The sequence below is a fragment of the Furipterus horrens genome, unplaced genomic scaffold, assembly GCF_987537825.1.
Source record: "Furipterus horrens unplaced genomic scaffold, mFurHor1.1.pri manual_scaffold_16, whole genome shotgun sequence".
Classification (NCBI taxonomy): Eukaryota; Metazoa; Chordata; class Mammalia; order Chiroptera; family Furipteridae; genus Furipterus; species Furipterus horrens.
In genome coordinates, this window is record NW_028327186.1 from 12,513,126 (window position 1) to 12,529,451 (window position 16,326).

The 16,326-nt window shown below is 56.4% G+C and overlaps 1 protein-coding gene across 1 annotated transcript in view; it reads right to left on the reverse strand.

Moving 5' to 3' along the window:
• The window catches only part of ARNT2 (aryl hydrocarbon receptor nuclear translocator 2), a 60,885-nt gene that overhangs the window by 21,079 nt on the left and 23,480 nt on the right, over nt 1–16,326 (reverse strand). Inside the window, exons 6-8 of the mRNA XM_090263847.1 lie at nt 6,472–6,574; nt 4,622–4,687; nt 4,206–4,291 (exon numbers count right to left, since the gene is read on the reverse strand). Of these exons, the coding sequence (XP_090119973.1) occupies nt 4,206–4,291; nt 4,622–4,687; nt 6,472–6,574 (255 nt within the window). The remainder of the gene's footprint in view (nt 1–4,205; nt 4,292–4,621; nt 4,688–6,471; nt 6,575–16,326) is intronic.

Genomic DNA, 16,326 nt, shown 5'->3' on the forward strand with positions numbered 1-16,326 from the left:
GGACACATCGGAGCACTCAGTGCTGTTTACGCAGAACGTGGAGGCAGCCGGGTCGGCGAGTGTTGGGAGCGCTCAGCTGTCGGACTCAGGAATGCCCACACATCTGGCACGGGGGCTGTCAGGGCTCTTTTTACGAGGCCCCTGTGGGCTCCCTGAAGCCTGCCTCTTCTGCTCACCTTGACAGATGTCCAAGGTCGCCCACAGATATTTTTAGCAACGCGGGTGCTTAGGAAACCTCATGCTTCCTGAGCAAGTCACTGTTTATAACTGAGCAGCCTGAGCTCATGAGAACGCAGGGACCGCGTTTCCTCGTGGACATTTACGAGCCGTCCTTGGCGCATTGAGTGAGTTACCGCCCAATGTGTCCCAATTCCGTGGCCTTACGAGGGGTCAGCGTGTTCATGAGCTCACTCCAGCCTCCTCAGTGGGGCCCCATGACTGTCTCTATCATCTTAAAAGAATTCCGGGAGAGCAGATTCTATAAATGCCTTTGGAAATTCTAGCAAGACATTCTTTCAGCAATCCACCCCCCCCCCCCACACCCGGGTCAACTGTTTCTTTTTTTCTGGACGAGAGACCCTTCCTCCTCTCCTTCCACCCCTCCATCCCTCAGGTCTTCATGAAACACGTACTGTGTGCCAGGCTGAGCTAAGCACTGGGCTGAGCAAATGCATGGAGCATGAGGGTCTGAATGATAACCACAGTGTTCTGTGTGCTAAGAATGTCCCTGCCAATCAAGAAACAAAGAAGGACCAGCCGCAGAACAGGGGGCGTGAGCGCAGGACCCTGCAGGCCTCCCTGAAGCACCTATGTGGATAAAGCGGGATTGTTCACAACCTCTACCTTTATAGAAATGCAACCACTAAATACACCGGAACAAAAACCAAGAAACACACAAACAACCCTCCCCCCTCCCCCATGTCTGAATTCAGTGCAAACCAACTGTCTGGAATGCTCTTTAGAAAATTTAAATTGATTTCATACCAATGGCCAGGCCTCTGATTGTGAAAGTCATGTAAGACTTTGGAAAAGGCAGGAATAGACAAGAACAAAGTAACCGGTAATCTACTACCCGGAAGTAACAATGATTAGTAGCTCATATATTGTTACAATGTTTCGACATGTAGATACACTATTCGCTTATAATCTTAAAATCACATTGGCCTCACGGTGCTTACGCCATAGGACCTGCTACTGTGTTTAACTCTTACTGTTACTTTGCCTCCCTCCTCGAGTGTCCTCTGAAGTACATGCTTTACGGGTCGGTTGTCCAACGTCTCTGAAATAGACGTTCCAGGCTATTTTCAACCGATTCTCTACCACCGAAGTTCAGATGAATTCCCAGGCTTCCTTAGAACAAACTCCTGCGTGTTAAGGAATGCGCATCCGACGGCACTGGACACGTACGATCAAACTAGTCTCCAGGAGGGTCGCGCGGACTTACATTCCAACCAGCAGTACACACAGCGTCCATTTTTCTGAATCTTCCCAACACTGCGTGTTTTGTCTTTTTTACTTTTTTGCTAGTTGACAGGTAAGAGGAGACAGTATCAAATTATTTTCATTTGCAGTTAGGATGAATGGGAGAATGAGTTTTTTGCCAAATGCTTCCTGTGTGTGTGTATTATACATAGTGTATGTACAAAGTGTGTATACACACACACACGTGCTTTAATACCCTTTTCATACCCTTTGCTCATTTTCCCTAGAATTAAATCTACCTCTTGGTCCCTTTCCCGTTTTTGTCCAAATGGTGCCTTCTGGAACGAACCTCAGTAAGACTCATTCCTCCTTCACAGGACACCCCCTCAAATATTTAGAGACAGAAATCATGACTTGCTTTCTCCAAGATAAACACCCCGGCCCCTTCCACCGTTTCTCACGCAGCCAAGTTCCAGGGCGGCTGTGGAAGATGTCACGCGTCTCAGGTCCCACGGCCCTATGGCCTGCACTCAACACTCGCCGCGCAGAGCTCCGCGCTGCTCCTGGGACGCCTGCCCTACACCGTCCTGGCAGATGCTCTGGAGGCTGCCGCTGCGGGCACCTCGGGCCTGGCCTGCCCCCAACCCCCGCTCACCCACAGGAGACCATGCGTTAGTGTCGTGAGGATCCGGCCTTTCTCAGGGGCCACTGTAAAGTGGCGAGAGGGAGCATGGTGAGGCCAGAAACGGGAACGGCAACTTGCCCTGTGTCGTGACAGTGTCTGAGTCACTCAGATGAGGAATGCGTGAAGGAGATGGTCCGTTGGTAACAACAGGGTCCCGAGAGGCAGTGCCGATCCGGCAGTCAGGGGCCTCCTCGGGCCTGGGGACCGGTAGGGAACTTCCCTCTGTCCCCAGTGCAGCCGGCCTCCCACTTGCCTGTCGCTGCCTGTGTCAGTGCTGGTGCCCCCCAGCGTCCCTGTGAACATGAGGATCAGCAACACCGGCGCCCGAGAGCCTCGTTCAACACCTGCCACGCCAGCCCACTGCACGCGCTCGTGAACGGAGCTGCCGCTGGGAACCTCCGGGCGTCCCGTGTCCCCTGGTGCTTTCTTGCTTCTCATCACACCACATTCTGCTGCTGATCTGATTCCTGAAACATTCCAGGGCCTCCCAGGTTCCCGGACAGCGGGTCCCAGCACCCATGTCAGAGACGAGGACATCCTGGGCCACGTCTGCCTGCGCCTGGCTGAGCGTCAGCTTCGGAGAACTCCCCCACGCTCCCTGGTTCTGTGGAGCTGAGGCCCAGCCTCCGAACCCCACTGCCTACAAGTCCCTGTCCTGGACTCCAGCCAGGGCCTTCAGGCAAGCAACACTCTGACAATTCTGTCCTTTATGATGTGAGTGGGAAAAGTATATACATATACATTTTAAAAATATACACCTACACATCTATGTCAAACTGACATATGTGTATCTGTAGAGCAAACATTAAAGGCAGCCAACTCCTAGCAAAATCATCAAAAAAGCTTCCACGAAAGACCTGTCTTCCTCGGTTCCTATTACCTGACAAACCACATCTGGATTTCAACAAAGATTTATGTGACCTGCTAAAAAGCAAGAGGAGACACAACCTGAAGAGGCAAGGTGAACCTCACGGTCAGACTCCGTCAGGTCACAGAGTGTGAAAAGGCCAGACGGGCGGTGGACCTATGATCACTGCATGACCTCTCATGGAAGAAGCAGAACATGGCGAGAAGAGACGCGTGATGCAGCAGAGAGCCGGGAACGTGAAGAAAGAATCAGAAGGAGCGGCCTGCAATGAAAAGCACTGCCGTGGACCATGCAGCCTGCCTCTGACAGGCTCCTCAGAAGATGCGGCCAGCCCAGGAAAGATGCAGAGAGCTGAAGAGGACCCCTTGCTGGGCCACAAAGCACCCCCAAATGACAAACATTGCGTGGACTCTTCTGTTCAACAGATTTGCCGAGATGCAACTCACCTACATAAAATCTGCCACCTTAACGTGCAGAAGTCAGTGCAGTTCAGCTGTGCAACTATCACCATTACCAAATTTTAGGACACCTTTGTCACCTCAGAAAGGAATGCCGTCCCCATGAGCAGTCACTCCCCATTTTTCCCTCCCCCGGCACTCGGAAACCATGAATCTACGTTCTGCCTCAATGGATTTCCCTATTCCGGGTGGTTAACATAAATAAAACCATAGAATGTGGCCTTCCGGGTCTGGCTTCCTGCACTCAGCACGGTGCTTTCGCGGTTCACCCACGTTATCGCACGAACCAGCGCTTCACCGCCTTTTACTGCTGGGTCACGTCTCACTGCATGGGCAGACCACTCTGCATTAATCCGTGCCTCGGCGGATGCACACAGTTCTGGCCCATGGGAATCATGCTGCTATGAACACCCACAGGCGCGCTTCTCTGGGGACATGTATTTTCACCTTCCTTAGGTGGGTCGGTCACAGGGTACCTCTATGCCGAACATTCTGAGTAATTCAGACGGTTCCTCAAAGCAGCTGCACCATTTTACGTCCCCACCAACAGCCTATGAGGGTCCCGTCTCTCCACACCCTCACCAACACGCCTTAGAATCTATGCTAATCGCCTCGGTGCGTGTGAGAGGCGCCGCTGTGGTCCTGATGAGCACTTTGCTAATGACTTGGGTGCAACCGTCATTTCAAACGGCACTCGGGTGTCACTAGTGCTGTGGGTGACAGACCTTGGAAGGGGCTTTGGCTGGGGCATTCGGCGCTGGGCTCTGCTTACCTGCGGGAGGCCAGGCCTTGATGTAGCCTGTGCAGTGGACCACAGCGTACTGGGCTTCCCCCTCCTTCACGGGGCCGAGGCCATTCCTGCAGGAAGAACATCAGTCAAGTTGCATTCAGGCCCCGGGATAAGGCAAGGATGCTGGTGGCGCCTTCTGTATCTAAGCCACGAGGGTCCCCCATTTGCCTGGTGGCTTCGATTCCTGGCTCCCCTCCACCCTGTGTCCCCTCCTTGCACATGGCCTGAAAGTCCAAGATAAATTCCACCCAACTCCCCTTCTCACCGGAGCCCCGAAACCTGATGGGCGGGTCTCCTGGGCCCCTCAGCCTGTCTGCAAGTTCAGCTGCTCCTCAGCTCGGGACACCCCACTATCTACCCACATAGCCCAAAAGCACGCATCGGAAAGCCCTACGGACCTGAACCTTTTCCTCATGGTGGTTATCCTGTTGAGAGGGAGGTGGTCCAGCGGAGCGTTCCCACACCTGTGAGCCAACAAACACATGAGGACGAGGGAAGACCCGGCGGGTTTATAAAGCACACGCTGCCGACAAGGAGGCTGACGTGCATCCGGGTGACCCTAAAGCCAGTTTCCTTCCCATGTGTAGACGCAGGCCTGCGTCTCTGAACCTGGACGGTCACCGCGAGCGAGGAGAGTGGGACCCCATCTGCAAGGCCCCCGAGATGGTCCTAGGGCCCAGCCCAGGAGCTGGAGACCTACAGAAGGCCTCGAGGGGGTGTCCTTCCCCACAGTGCGAGTTGGTGGCCTTCAGGAAGCAGGGGCCGGACTGACGGCGGCCACAGCGGCTCTTCAGGCCTAAGCAGAGGCATCGATGCAAAGCAGATGCTGATGGCGGATGAACAGAAGCCTCTGCTCGGGCTCTGGTTCGCAGCTGAGGGGATGCTCCCCGTCCGCCATGTCCTGGCACCAGGAGGAACCAGACAGCTGCAGGCCTGCTGTCAGGATGGGACCCAGGGAGGCACGGGAACAGAGCAGGTCATCTGTGCATCCTCCTCGGGGACCGGTGTGGGAGGTGCCCATGCTTGCTCCAGTAGGGTCCTTTATGCCTCGCCGCTCAGTGACCGCTCAGCATCCAGTTCTGACCGCCGCACGGTATGCCCACACGTCACGTGCCTTCCCACTTCCCAACCGTGTGACAAGTAGGACCCTGGATGTCTTAATAGTCAACGCAGCAAAGACACGAGTCAGTGACACTCTGACACCGGGGACAGCAGCCGGCACTGGTGTGGTTTTCCCAGCAGGACTATCCATGACCTGCTGCCCCGGAGGTGGGCCCGGCCCTCTGCCCTACAGCTGACTGTGCTGACACTGAGCTGCTGTCGGAGGGGAAGGCCACGCTCTCAGCAGGTAGCAGTGCCACTCACTTCACAGGTAAATACAGGTGGGGTGGACCAGGCCCTTGGAAAAGCACCTGGGGCATGTCCGCACGAGGCACCGGGGCAGCGACGGGACCGCCTGGATGTGGCCGTAGTGCAGGGATAATGGCGCTGCTCATGGAAATGGTGGACCAGAAACTCCCGCCTCATGCTCCCAGCTCAGGAATTGCGCCCACCAGACAGAACTGCCTCCGCCTGCACCTCCCGCCTGCCATCCCCCCGGGGCCACAGGGTTGAAGGTCCAGGTGAGTCTGGTCTGGATTAGAGGACTCAAGATCCTACTTCTTCCTTCTTTGGAGTCAGAGCAATCCCCCAGTGACTCCCAAATTCAGTCACTCCTGCATTTTTTCAACAACTATGAGTCATAACCAAATATGTGCAGAACAGCCTGCAAGATTTTAGGGGAGGCTCCAAGAGGTAGAAATAAAAATGCCTTATCCTTAAGGAAACTGTAACTTACTTATGGAGCCAAGATAGTTACAGTTAAAATAACAATCAGCAACATGATACTTAAGGACGCATTAAAAATGTGTGAGTTGGCACAAGAAAATATAGGAGCATGAAGCCGGCCGGTCTTCTATAGAACCAGCGGAGAAACGGCCTGGTGAGGCTGGGGCGGGGGGGCCCCAGATGACTGGTGGGCAAGGGAAGCCAGCCGGGAATGTGGGAAGCGAAACCCCCTGAAACGGGAGAGAGAGGGAGCAGGCCCTTCCAAGACACATGGCAGAGCCTGTAGGCACATGACATGCCGCAGTCAAGAAGGTGAGGGGAACGGGGTGAACCCGAGGGGGCGCGAGTGACCCTGGCTGAGCCTGTCGAGGCTCTTCCTGGCAGGTCAGAGGGCGCCGGCCCACCGCCCACCCGGACACACCTCATCCTGCAGATGAAGGACCGCCGCGAGCCCATGCACATCCTCATGGATGACTGCTGCCCCTCCTTCTTGACCGTCCCGGTCTTCAGGTCCAAGATGCGGCCTAAGAGAGAGCGCAGGACACATGCATGAGCCCCCGCCTTTGCCTGGGGGTGCACAGGGGGCTCTGTGCACGTGCTCTGCAGGGGGGCGGGCAGGAGGGTCACACAGGCAGTCTGCTCCTCAGAGTTCCCAACATTCCTGGCAGGAGACACACAGTGCGGTGAAATCCGCGGTGAAATCCACTCAATTCTAAACGTCTGTGCTCTTCACAGGGCAGTCCCCATGCGTGTCTCACCGCGAGGCCTTCCATTCGGCCTTCTCCCCGCTACTGCACAGAAATGGCGTTCGGCGTCTGCCAAGGTCGCCAACAACGTCCTTATCGCCAATCCAAATGCATTTCCCCTCCGTCTCATCTGCTGGACCCCGTCTGCCCCTCGTGCCCCCGAGGCCCGCCCGGCCACCTCTCCTCCTCACCCTCTGTGCCCCCTCCATGACCTTATCCACTCAAGGGCCCGAGGATCACCTCTGCGCTGCTGGCCCTCCACCTCCACCCCCAGCACCAGCCCCTCCATCTCCTCGGGCGCACACCCAGCTGGCCCGAGCAGACTGCACCCCTCATGGGCCACATCATGCCTCCTCCCAGGTGTCAGCAGCGGCAACGCCGCCCTCGGGGAGCCGAGGCCACAACGCCAGACATGCTCCCGGGTCTGCCCTCGCCCTCCCCTCCTGCACGCTCCGTCTGTCTGCCATCGAGTCCCCCTCGGCCGTCACGGCCCACGCACCATCCCCACGGAGCCGCCCGGCCTCCGGCGTCCTCTCTCAGTCCCCCGCTCGCTCGCACGGCCCATCCCTCCTGGGTGCCGCTCTCGCCTCCTCCCTCGCAGCGTCCTCTGCCTCGGGAAGCCCTTTGCCCCACTAATTCCCACTCACCGTCACAAGTGACCCAAGGGGTCACCCTGCCATCGCCTCATAAACATTTTTTAAGCACCCACAATTCTGCCAGGCACTGATCTAAGCACAAAAAGCTAACAGATAACAAAAACCAAAGAATGGCAGGGAAGGCATTGTCAGGAGGAGGGACGTTCTATGCACAAAAATGAAGCAGACGAAGAAAGCAACCAGAAACCCACCCCTGGCAGCAAGACGTTGACTGGGATTCTATCCCTTGAAATCCCTTGAAGAAGACCCACCCCCCAAGCCCCAGGTCCCAGGGCTCCAAGCGCAGGGGAGGCAGCGGCGATGCAGGGGTGCAGTCCAGGCGGTCCCCTCGCTGCCTCCATTCCCACAGCTCCCTGCTCCCTCAGCCTGCGTCCCTCTGCACCCAGTGGCCCGGCAGCAGGGCTTCACCATGCCCGCCAGCTGTTACGTCCCTGTGGCCCAGGGCTCCGCAGGGTGCAGAGCACCGGACAGGTGCCAGAGGTCACTGCTGGGCTCACGGCCGACCATGCATCTTTAAGCGTGAGGCGTGCTCCAGGGTCAACTCCACGAGACACCCGGCCCTCCATCTGCGGGAGCTCCGCACTGCTGGCCGGGAGGGAGGAGTCCGGGGGTGGCTGCTGCTCTGTCTCAGGTTTGACGTCTGTCTGTCTCACCCACAGACAGCCCCCTTTCATGACCGCTTCAGTGCAAACTGTCACTTGCGTTATCCTCCACCACATGGCAAAGGAATTCAGCCATGAAGCGGGCCAGCAGGAGCGTCTGTCGAATTCCAAAGTGTGTCCTGAAGATAAAATCACAGCTGCGGAGCACATGAGCTGCGGGCCACGGACACGGAGAAGCACGCTTCCGCCACCTGCTGCTGCGACCCCAGGGGCACAAGTCCTTTGGGTTTACGTCTCCGTGGGCTCCTCCCACTTCTTTGGGCACCACGAGCCCCTCCCCGGCTCCTCGGGCACATTGAACTTCATACAACACGCATGTTCCGGAAAGGCTGCGTGCAAGTTGGCTTTCTGACCAGTTTAACAGCAGCGGTGTGAAGGCACGTGGCCAGCCCCTGGCCCCAGGCAGCGAGCCCCAGTGTGATGGGCTGGGAGTCACTCTCTGTCCCACTGGGTGACAGGTTTACCTGCAATGGGGCTCCAGGGAGACAGGCAAGCATGGAGGTGTTGCTACTGACGGTACAGAACCTTGGGTCTCAGAACCTTGGGCCTGGGTTCCTAGGGCTGGTTCCCAGTGGGCCCAAGAGGCACGCCAATCGAGGCCAACGCTGATGCCCCCAGAGCCTCCCCCGATGCCGACCTCATCTGCTGGGTCAGGAGGACCCCCTCTTCTCCAGTCCTGTCCCTGGGCTGGCCCCACCACGAGCCCCATCCTGCTCTTCTTGGCCAGGGTCAGAACGCCCGCCACCCTGGTCACCTGTGCTCTGCCGTCCTCGCCCCCTGCTCCCATCCTTCCTAGGATGCCCCCTGGACTGCCCGCTCTGGAATCCACAAAGCCCTACACCCTCAGCTCCTTACAGGAATCCCCTGAACCCCTGGGTTAATGCACCACCCAGACCCCCAGCCCTCCAGGGAGGAAGCTCCTCCTCCCACACTGTTCTCAGCCCCGGTGCCCCTCCCAAGCAGCCCCTGGCTCCTTCCAGACACACGGCCTGCGCACCATTATTTTAGGAGACAATATACTGTTAGGTGGTTAAGCAGTTCCCAGGTTTTCAGATGGCAAATAATGCCACAGTAAATAGCTGTAGAAAAAAATACCCACATCATCGTAGGACAGAGTCCCCCAAATGGAATTACTGTACCAAACAGGAAGAACGTCCTTACGCTATTAATACCAACACCGTGTCGACCCCTGAAGCCCCCAGTGAATATCCTTCTAATAGAATGACCAGAATATTCCATGTTTCCACTCCACGAAATGGACATTATAACACAGCTCAGGGTTTTTAACTATGATTTTCCGAAGGCGGTTGAGAAGCAGAAGATACTTTACAACAGGAGTTGGCAAACGTGGAAGGAGAGCCCCAACCTGGCTCACCACCTGTTCTTGGCGTCCTTGTTGGAACAGGGCTCTGGCCACTCATGGATTTATCATCTGTGGTGACCGCACGGGACAGCAGCAGGGCTCGGTCAGCGTGAGGGGGACAGGACGGTCTCCAAGACAAGAAGATTTCCTCTCTGGCCCTTTCCAGAAGCACCTGCTGACTCGTCCTTTAGAGAATGATGATCAGGATTCCAACAGTAACAGAGCGCCTTTCCCAGATGCAGAGGGTCCTCCCGTGACCGTGCTCAGTATTTTTTTAAGGATTTCAACCAGCAGTCACTTTTTTAAGAAAGAAGAATCTGAAGTTTGTCTTGGATAAAATCACAAAAGAAGGCTTTGTGCGCCTTCCACGGCTCCCCAGGCTACCGCAGAAATACAAGCAGAAACGAGAATGAGTTTGTCAAAGGAATCCTTGGGAAAACAGGAACCATCTTATCTTGGTTTGAGGAAGGAGGAAAACAAGCGAGAAGGGTCAGCTGCAAAGGCGAGGCCTCGGCCCGAGACGGACAGCAGCTGATGTTCTCCCAGCAACGTGCGGCCCTGACACGCGGGCCCGGAGGCGGCGAGAAGCTTCCGTGGTGGCTCCGGGGACAGAGTGTCTCCTTCCCAGGAGGCTGGCCCCGAGCACACGAGCCACTGCACACACAGGGACCGACACCCCTGCTGGCCCAGGACCCCAGGGCATCGCGTCAGGGCCCCCACGGCCCAGCGCAGAGAAGCCGAGACTGGAGCCGCGCCGCGGAGTCTGGGAGGGACGGGCCTTCTGCCGCCGTACTCTCTGTCCAGTGATTGGTTGAGGGCTGGGTACCTGGCACAAGGTACTTTATTCTTCCTCTGTCCATAATGATTGGTCCAAGATTGGGACATGATCCAGAGCCCTCCACAGGCAAAGCGTGACCGTTCCACCTGCCCCTCTCTTTCCTTTAGGAGCCCGAGCCTGGCTTTTTCAGCAGCAATGATGCCAGCTTCATGGAGAAGCGCGTCCAAGACAATGACACTGACGCTAAGAAAACAGGGGAAGCACACTGCTGCAGCCATCGGTGCCAACAAGCCCCCTCTGATGCCTGCACCGGCTCCCTGTGACTCTCCAGGCCTTGCCACCCAACGGTCCAGGCTAGTAAACCATCTCTGGCCTTTGATAGAGGAAGGACAAGGGATTGGCTCTAAATTTACCGGGGACTTTACTAAGGGCCAGGGATTGGGACAAGGCGCCAAGGAGGCACAGGACAGAGGGCCGGAGGGGGAGGCACCCCAGGCCAAGCACCACGAGCCTGGTGTGGGGCTGTGGGCGCAGGGCTCTGGGGCCCCAGTCCTGTCCTCCAGAGATCGGTGGGACACAGGTCGGGGAGGTGGGCTGGGCGGAGCGCACACGGGGTCCAGCCTGCGGGCTGGGCCGCCATCCTTCCCAGGGGCAGGAAACCACAGGCTCCGCATGCTGGAGACATGTGCTTCCCACGCACCCATACAACCCTGGGTGCTGTCGGCGGTAAATTCTGAGTGTGCTCCGCCAAGGTCGCCCCATATTGTAAAAGCAGAAGTCCTAACTGCCTGAGGAAATGCACGTGACATGTACCTTAAACATAAGATGACTGATAACTTAGATTTTAGAAGCAGAAGCTTTACGACCAGCATTCACATTCAATGCCGGCTGTCCCGGACACTTGGGGAGCGAGGACGCCCTGTCTTGGGGACTGAGAGCCCCTGATGGGGGGAGATGCCGCCTCAGGGGACTGAGGGGACCAGCCTTCTTCTACACAGAAGAGCGAGAGGCTCTTCTGACCCATGAAGATGGCGGCTGGGGTTTGGGTCAGGACTTGGACCGATGGCTGAGGAATCACCAAAGAAGCCAAACCTCTCAGGGCCCCTGAGCAGGGCTGGCAGGAGGGACTGAGCAGAGTAGCCAACAGGCCCACAGACACGACGAATGAGCCCTTCTGCCAAGCAGTCTGGTCCGTGTGTCAGTCCTCTGTCTCCCACCCTGCCATCTGGGAGGGTGCTAATGAGAAGCTAACCAGGCAAGGAGGAGGGGAGCCCAAAGCTGCACAGAGCAACAGGGACCATCATCCCTGATGACAAGACCCAGGCTGGGACGTGTGCAGGGGGGCCAGGGGCAGAGCCCCAACGTGGGTGACCAGCCACGCCGCCTCTCCCACCCCGACAACTGGGCCCCCGCAGCTCCCCCGCGACTTTCTCCAGCACTCACATTCCAAATGTGACCCAGAGTCACGGGAGCGCCATGTGCTGAGCTGGCTGCTCTGCTCTTCATTAAAAAGCCATCACCCCTACTGTCCCCCCGCGGCCGGCACCTCTTCTGCTATATAATCTGTAGACAAAAGTACAAATTCTCCATCCTGTTTAGAATACACCGGAGTGTGATTTAAAGAAATACATTCCTCTCCGGGTATCATGCTACAAGAATGCCAGCAATGCGAGCTTGCGGGCTTTCATGTGAACGGTAACAGATTAAGCCTCCTCCTCCGAGGGCCGCCTGGCCCATGGAGAGGGGCCAGGCGGATGGGGAGTTCAAGAAGGCAATCCGAGGCAATGTCTGGCCTCGCCGTGCCTGCAGTGGGTAACGAAATGATCCAAGAACACAAAAGTAGCAGGAACGATCTGCACCCATGCAGAAAAACGGTGGGAGATGCTTGAACAAGTCAGAATCCCAAGGGATTTCTCCAAGAAACCGTGCGTCTAGGAGGGGATGGAGGTGGATATGGGCAGCCCCATGGTTCAGCAAATACACAGGAGTGGTTGCTTGGGAAAGAAGCGAGAGGATCCCCGACAGAAGCCTCCAGAACTACAAGAAAGAAGGAGGAGACCAAGGAGCTGGGGAGCCAGGGGCACAGCTCTCAGGTCACCGTGACTTATCGCAGCCAACCTGCCCCGAGAAGAGGAACAAGGCTGCTGCAGGGTTGGGGCCCCGTTAGAGCCGCGGGGGGTGTCCCTGCCGACCACAGGCATCTCGCTCAGGCCCACGGCCACTGCGGCCACAGCAGCCACAGCTCACCCTAGAAGAGAAATTACACTGACCAAAACCATTTCAAAGCTTCATAAATGGTAGGAGCAGAGAATAAACAAACAGGTGAGGCCCTGGGCAGGAGGCTCAGTTGGTTGGAGTGTCATCCCATGCACCAAAACATCACAGGTTCAATTCCTGGTCAGGGTGCGTACCCAGGCTTCGCGTTTGACCCCAAGTCGGGGCGCGTATGGAAGGCAAACGGGCAATGCTCTTCTCCCTCGCTTTCTCCCTCCCTTCTCCGGTCTCTAAAAAATAAATAAAATCTTAAAAAAAAAGAAAAAAAAGCAAAAGCATTGGCCACCAGGCAGCGGAGGCCAGTCAGGGACCCCTAAGAGTCAGGAAACAGGCAGGAGGAGCCCCACAGTCCCACGCCGTACCCCCAGGAGGACATGACCAGCTGCCGCTGAGGCAGGGCACCCTCCCCGGCCGGGTGACTCCCTTAGTTTAGAAAACGAAGCAGAGAAGCCCGAGAAGCCAACCAGCAAGAGTTCTAGGACAGGACAGAGTACCAGTGCGGGGAGAGGCGCACAGACGCTGCCCCAGAGACTGGCTGAGAGGGGAGCGGGGCGGGGAGTGTGCAGAGCCAGCCGCCTGCGGCCAGTGCCCAGAACCAGACCCGCTCACAGGGATGGCGGGTGTCTGACAAGGGGGGCAGCGGCGTTCCCATGGGGAAAGGACGGTCCCTTCAACAGAGGGGCTGGGACCACCGGACGTCGCCCCTCCCCAGAAGGCTCATTGTGAGGACGAAATGACAAATATGAGTGCACTCACTTCACACAGCACCTCGTGCAGTGTGGGAATGAAGCCCCGTTCCTTCCTTCTCCCCTTCCCCTCCAGAGAAAGCCATTTCCTTCCCAGCCCCAGAACACTCTACGGATAAAAAGGCAAATCAGACCCTCTAGACATCATTTCAGGGGCTGCTTCTGCACTGAGTCAACTTCGGGTGCGTAATCGTCCTCCGTGGCTGTCCAGGCCTGGCCTGCCTGGCTCGTGGCACTCCACCGCCTTGGCCGCCTCCCAGGCGTGGTGAGTCCTTCCCTGCCTCCCCAGGCCCTATAATGGCTGACCCCGCTCCCATCCCCAGACCCCAGGTGCACAACCACTTCCTCAGAGAGGAGCTCCCAGGCTGCATGCGCTCGCCCCACCACTGCTAACATGGGGATTAGGGTCCCTGACTCTGTTTTCGCAGCCTCCTGTGGTGTCCCCTTGGGACCATGTGACCTCTGTCACCCATTCCCCCAGCCACCACGAAAGCTCCGCTATGGGCGGCGAGTGGGGCTTGTTTCGACGCTGCCAAAGTCTCAGCCCCAGCACAGTGACGTGCGCTGAACACGCACCCATTGGATTAGAACAGGACGTGCAGCTGGCCTCACTGGGGTCGCCCTCCACCGCGGGCCAGGCTGCTGCCGTCCTGCAGGCCCGGGACAGTGAGGGTCCAGCTCTGTCCCAGGGGCTGCAAACACTGGCTCTATCAGGCCACAAAGGACAAAACCTTAGCTGCCCTCATGGGCAGGCCTGAGGTCCTCCTCCGCCCAGGGGCTTCCTGACTCTGTCTCCGAAGTCCTTGCTCTTGACCCCCACTGCCAGGCCATGCGTGAGTTCGTGTGTGTGAGTGTGTGTGCACGTGTGTGAGTAGGTTCCCAGTCCCACCGAACGAACAATGCCAGCTTAGAACAGCGGCCAGAGGACTGGAGGGGGATATCACCCTAGGCACATGTCTGTCACGACAAAGGACAGCCAGTCTGCCCTGCGGATGCTCACGGGGGAGCCGCGCACCCGCCCACCTTCCAGGTGTGTGTGGAGGAAGCTGCGTGACTGAGAGGAGGGTTGGCCCAGGTCACCTCTGAGGTCCCCACAATGTGAGCACCTGTGACCTTAGGTCACAGGATATGGACACTCAAGGTCAAAGCATGACGCTGGAAACAGCTCACTGGAGAGGAACGAACGTCCTCACCGGAACCCAGCATCAGAGCCCGGCCCTCGCGCGCGGCTGGAGTCCGGGCTCAGCGCTGTCATAGACGAATCCGCAGAAATAAGGGAAAAACTGAACGTGCTCGGTCTGCACTATGAGCTCCTGCTGAGAAAGCCATAAACAGGAAGGATCAGCGCTCCGCCCACATTCCCATTTAACTATTCTCCGTGAGTCATGACATTTCAGAAAGAAATGTGTCTTTTTTTAGTGAAACTAAAGGAAACTATGTTAATGTTCCTGATCAGGCTGAGGTTTTTTGCAATCAAGTTGTTTTTTTAGCCAAAGCATTACAAAATAGGCCCATCACGTGAGAATATTCCAGAAACCCAGGTCTCACCAGCAGGAAGCGATGATTCCATTTGCCTTTGGAAACGTTCTAAAGTAACTCCAAATAATTAATATCTGCTTAAAAACAACATGACTGGTTTATTTTCGTTACAGTTGCTTTTTATAGATGGAGAAGAAAAAAGAACTTTGTCTAATTTTTTCCTCCCACATCAAAGTGAAGACAAAAGATTAAAAAGTTGCAACTGTTGCAGAAAGCGCTTAATCCTCGGGAGCTGCTCATTTATCAACTATGTTGCCGGCTGATTACAATGTTAACATTATGTTTCCTTTTTTCCTGTGATCTCCCTGGAATTTCTCTCCTGGCGTAAACACAGGAGGCTGTTATTTTACTGGGGGGCAGTCATTCCCTAACCAGGGGGTCACACCAGGTCGCTTCTAAAAACACAAATACCTGGGTTTCACCACATTGTAAAATCCAGAGAAACGGGCTTGGGCCCCAACATCAGCATTTTTTAAAGATCTACTAACAATCCGACGTGCACTGCACTGTTTCAGGACTGGGCTTTTATCTATTTATTTTATACTAAATATTTTATTCGTTTTCTTTAAAAAAAAAAGTGGGGGAGGGGACTTCCAATGATATAAGCCTCATACCCCACTGAAGGTGGAGGGGCTGGGGATTTTAAAAACTTATTTACAAAGCTGCTGTTTTTAGAGAACCACTGGGATGCTCTTGGTTTTGAGAAAAGAAAAGCCATGATACGGAAATGAGAATTTTGAGGAGCTCTTCGAAGGTGATTTGTAGCAAATCAGAGAAACACCGCCACGGCTCTTTTGCACGGCTGTACCCACGTGGATTTTAAGCAAGAATCAGAGTTCTCCAGTCTCACTCACTCTTCTAATGGGACAGAAAACATGCATGTGGACCGACAGAAGCTCATCAGCTCCCGTTGGCAGGGCCAACTCACTCACTGCTCTCGGGAAAGACCATTCTCCCCCGGGGGTCCCTGCGCCCAGCTTCTCGGGTGCCCTCCTGACTCCGCAGCAGCCCAGCTGGGCAGAGGCTGCGGGGTTCCCTCCTCTTACCCACGCAGGGTCTCATTTGCAGGGGAAGAGGCCAGTTCTCTAGCCCAAGGGTGGGGGTCGGGGGGGTCCAGCTGGTGGTGCATACATTCTGTGAACAGAGGGCTCACAGTCGTGGCTACCTCCCAGCCCCCAGAAGCCCCTCTCAGCACCATGACGGCATGGTCGCCCACAGCCTTGCCGGGCCTGGGTGTGCTTTCACTAGGGTTCCTTCCCCAACAAGCTATTGCTCTGGACACCATGCAGGACACCCTCACACACGGGGCGGGGCAAGGACAGGGCAAGAGAGGAGTCGGACTGGCGAGGGAATGGGGTGTCCTGCCCAGGCTTCAGGGCCCCCCCTCCCAGGAAGCCTCAGGAGACGCAGCTCGGGGACCAGCCCCAGCCATCAGAGTTCTGTGTTTGCTAACTGGTTCTGTACCCTGAAGACTGGCAGGGCTGCAGCTGGCCACGTCCCTGTCACTGCAAA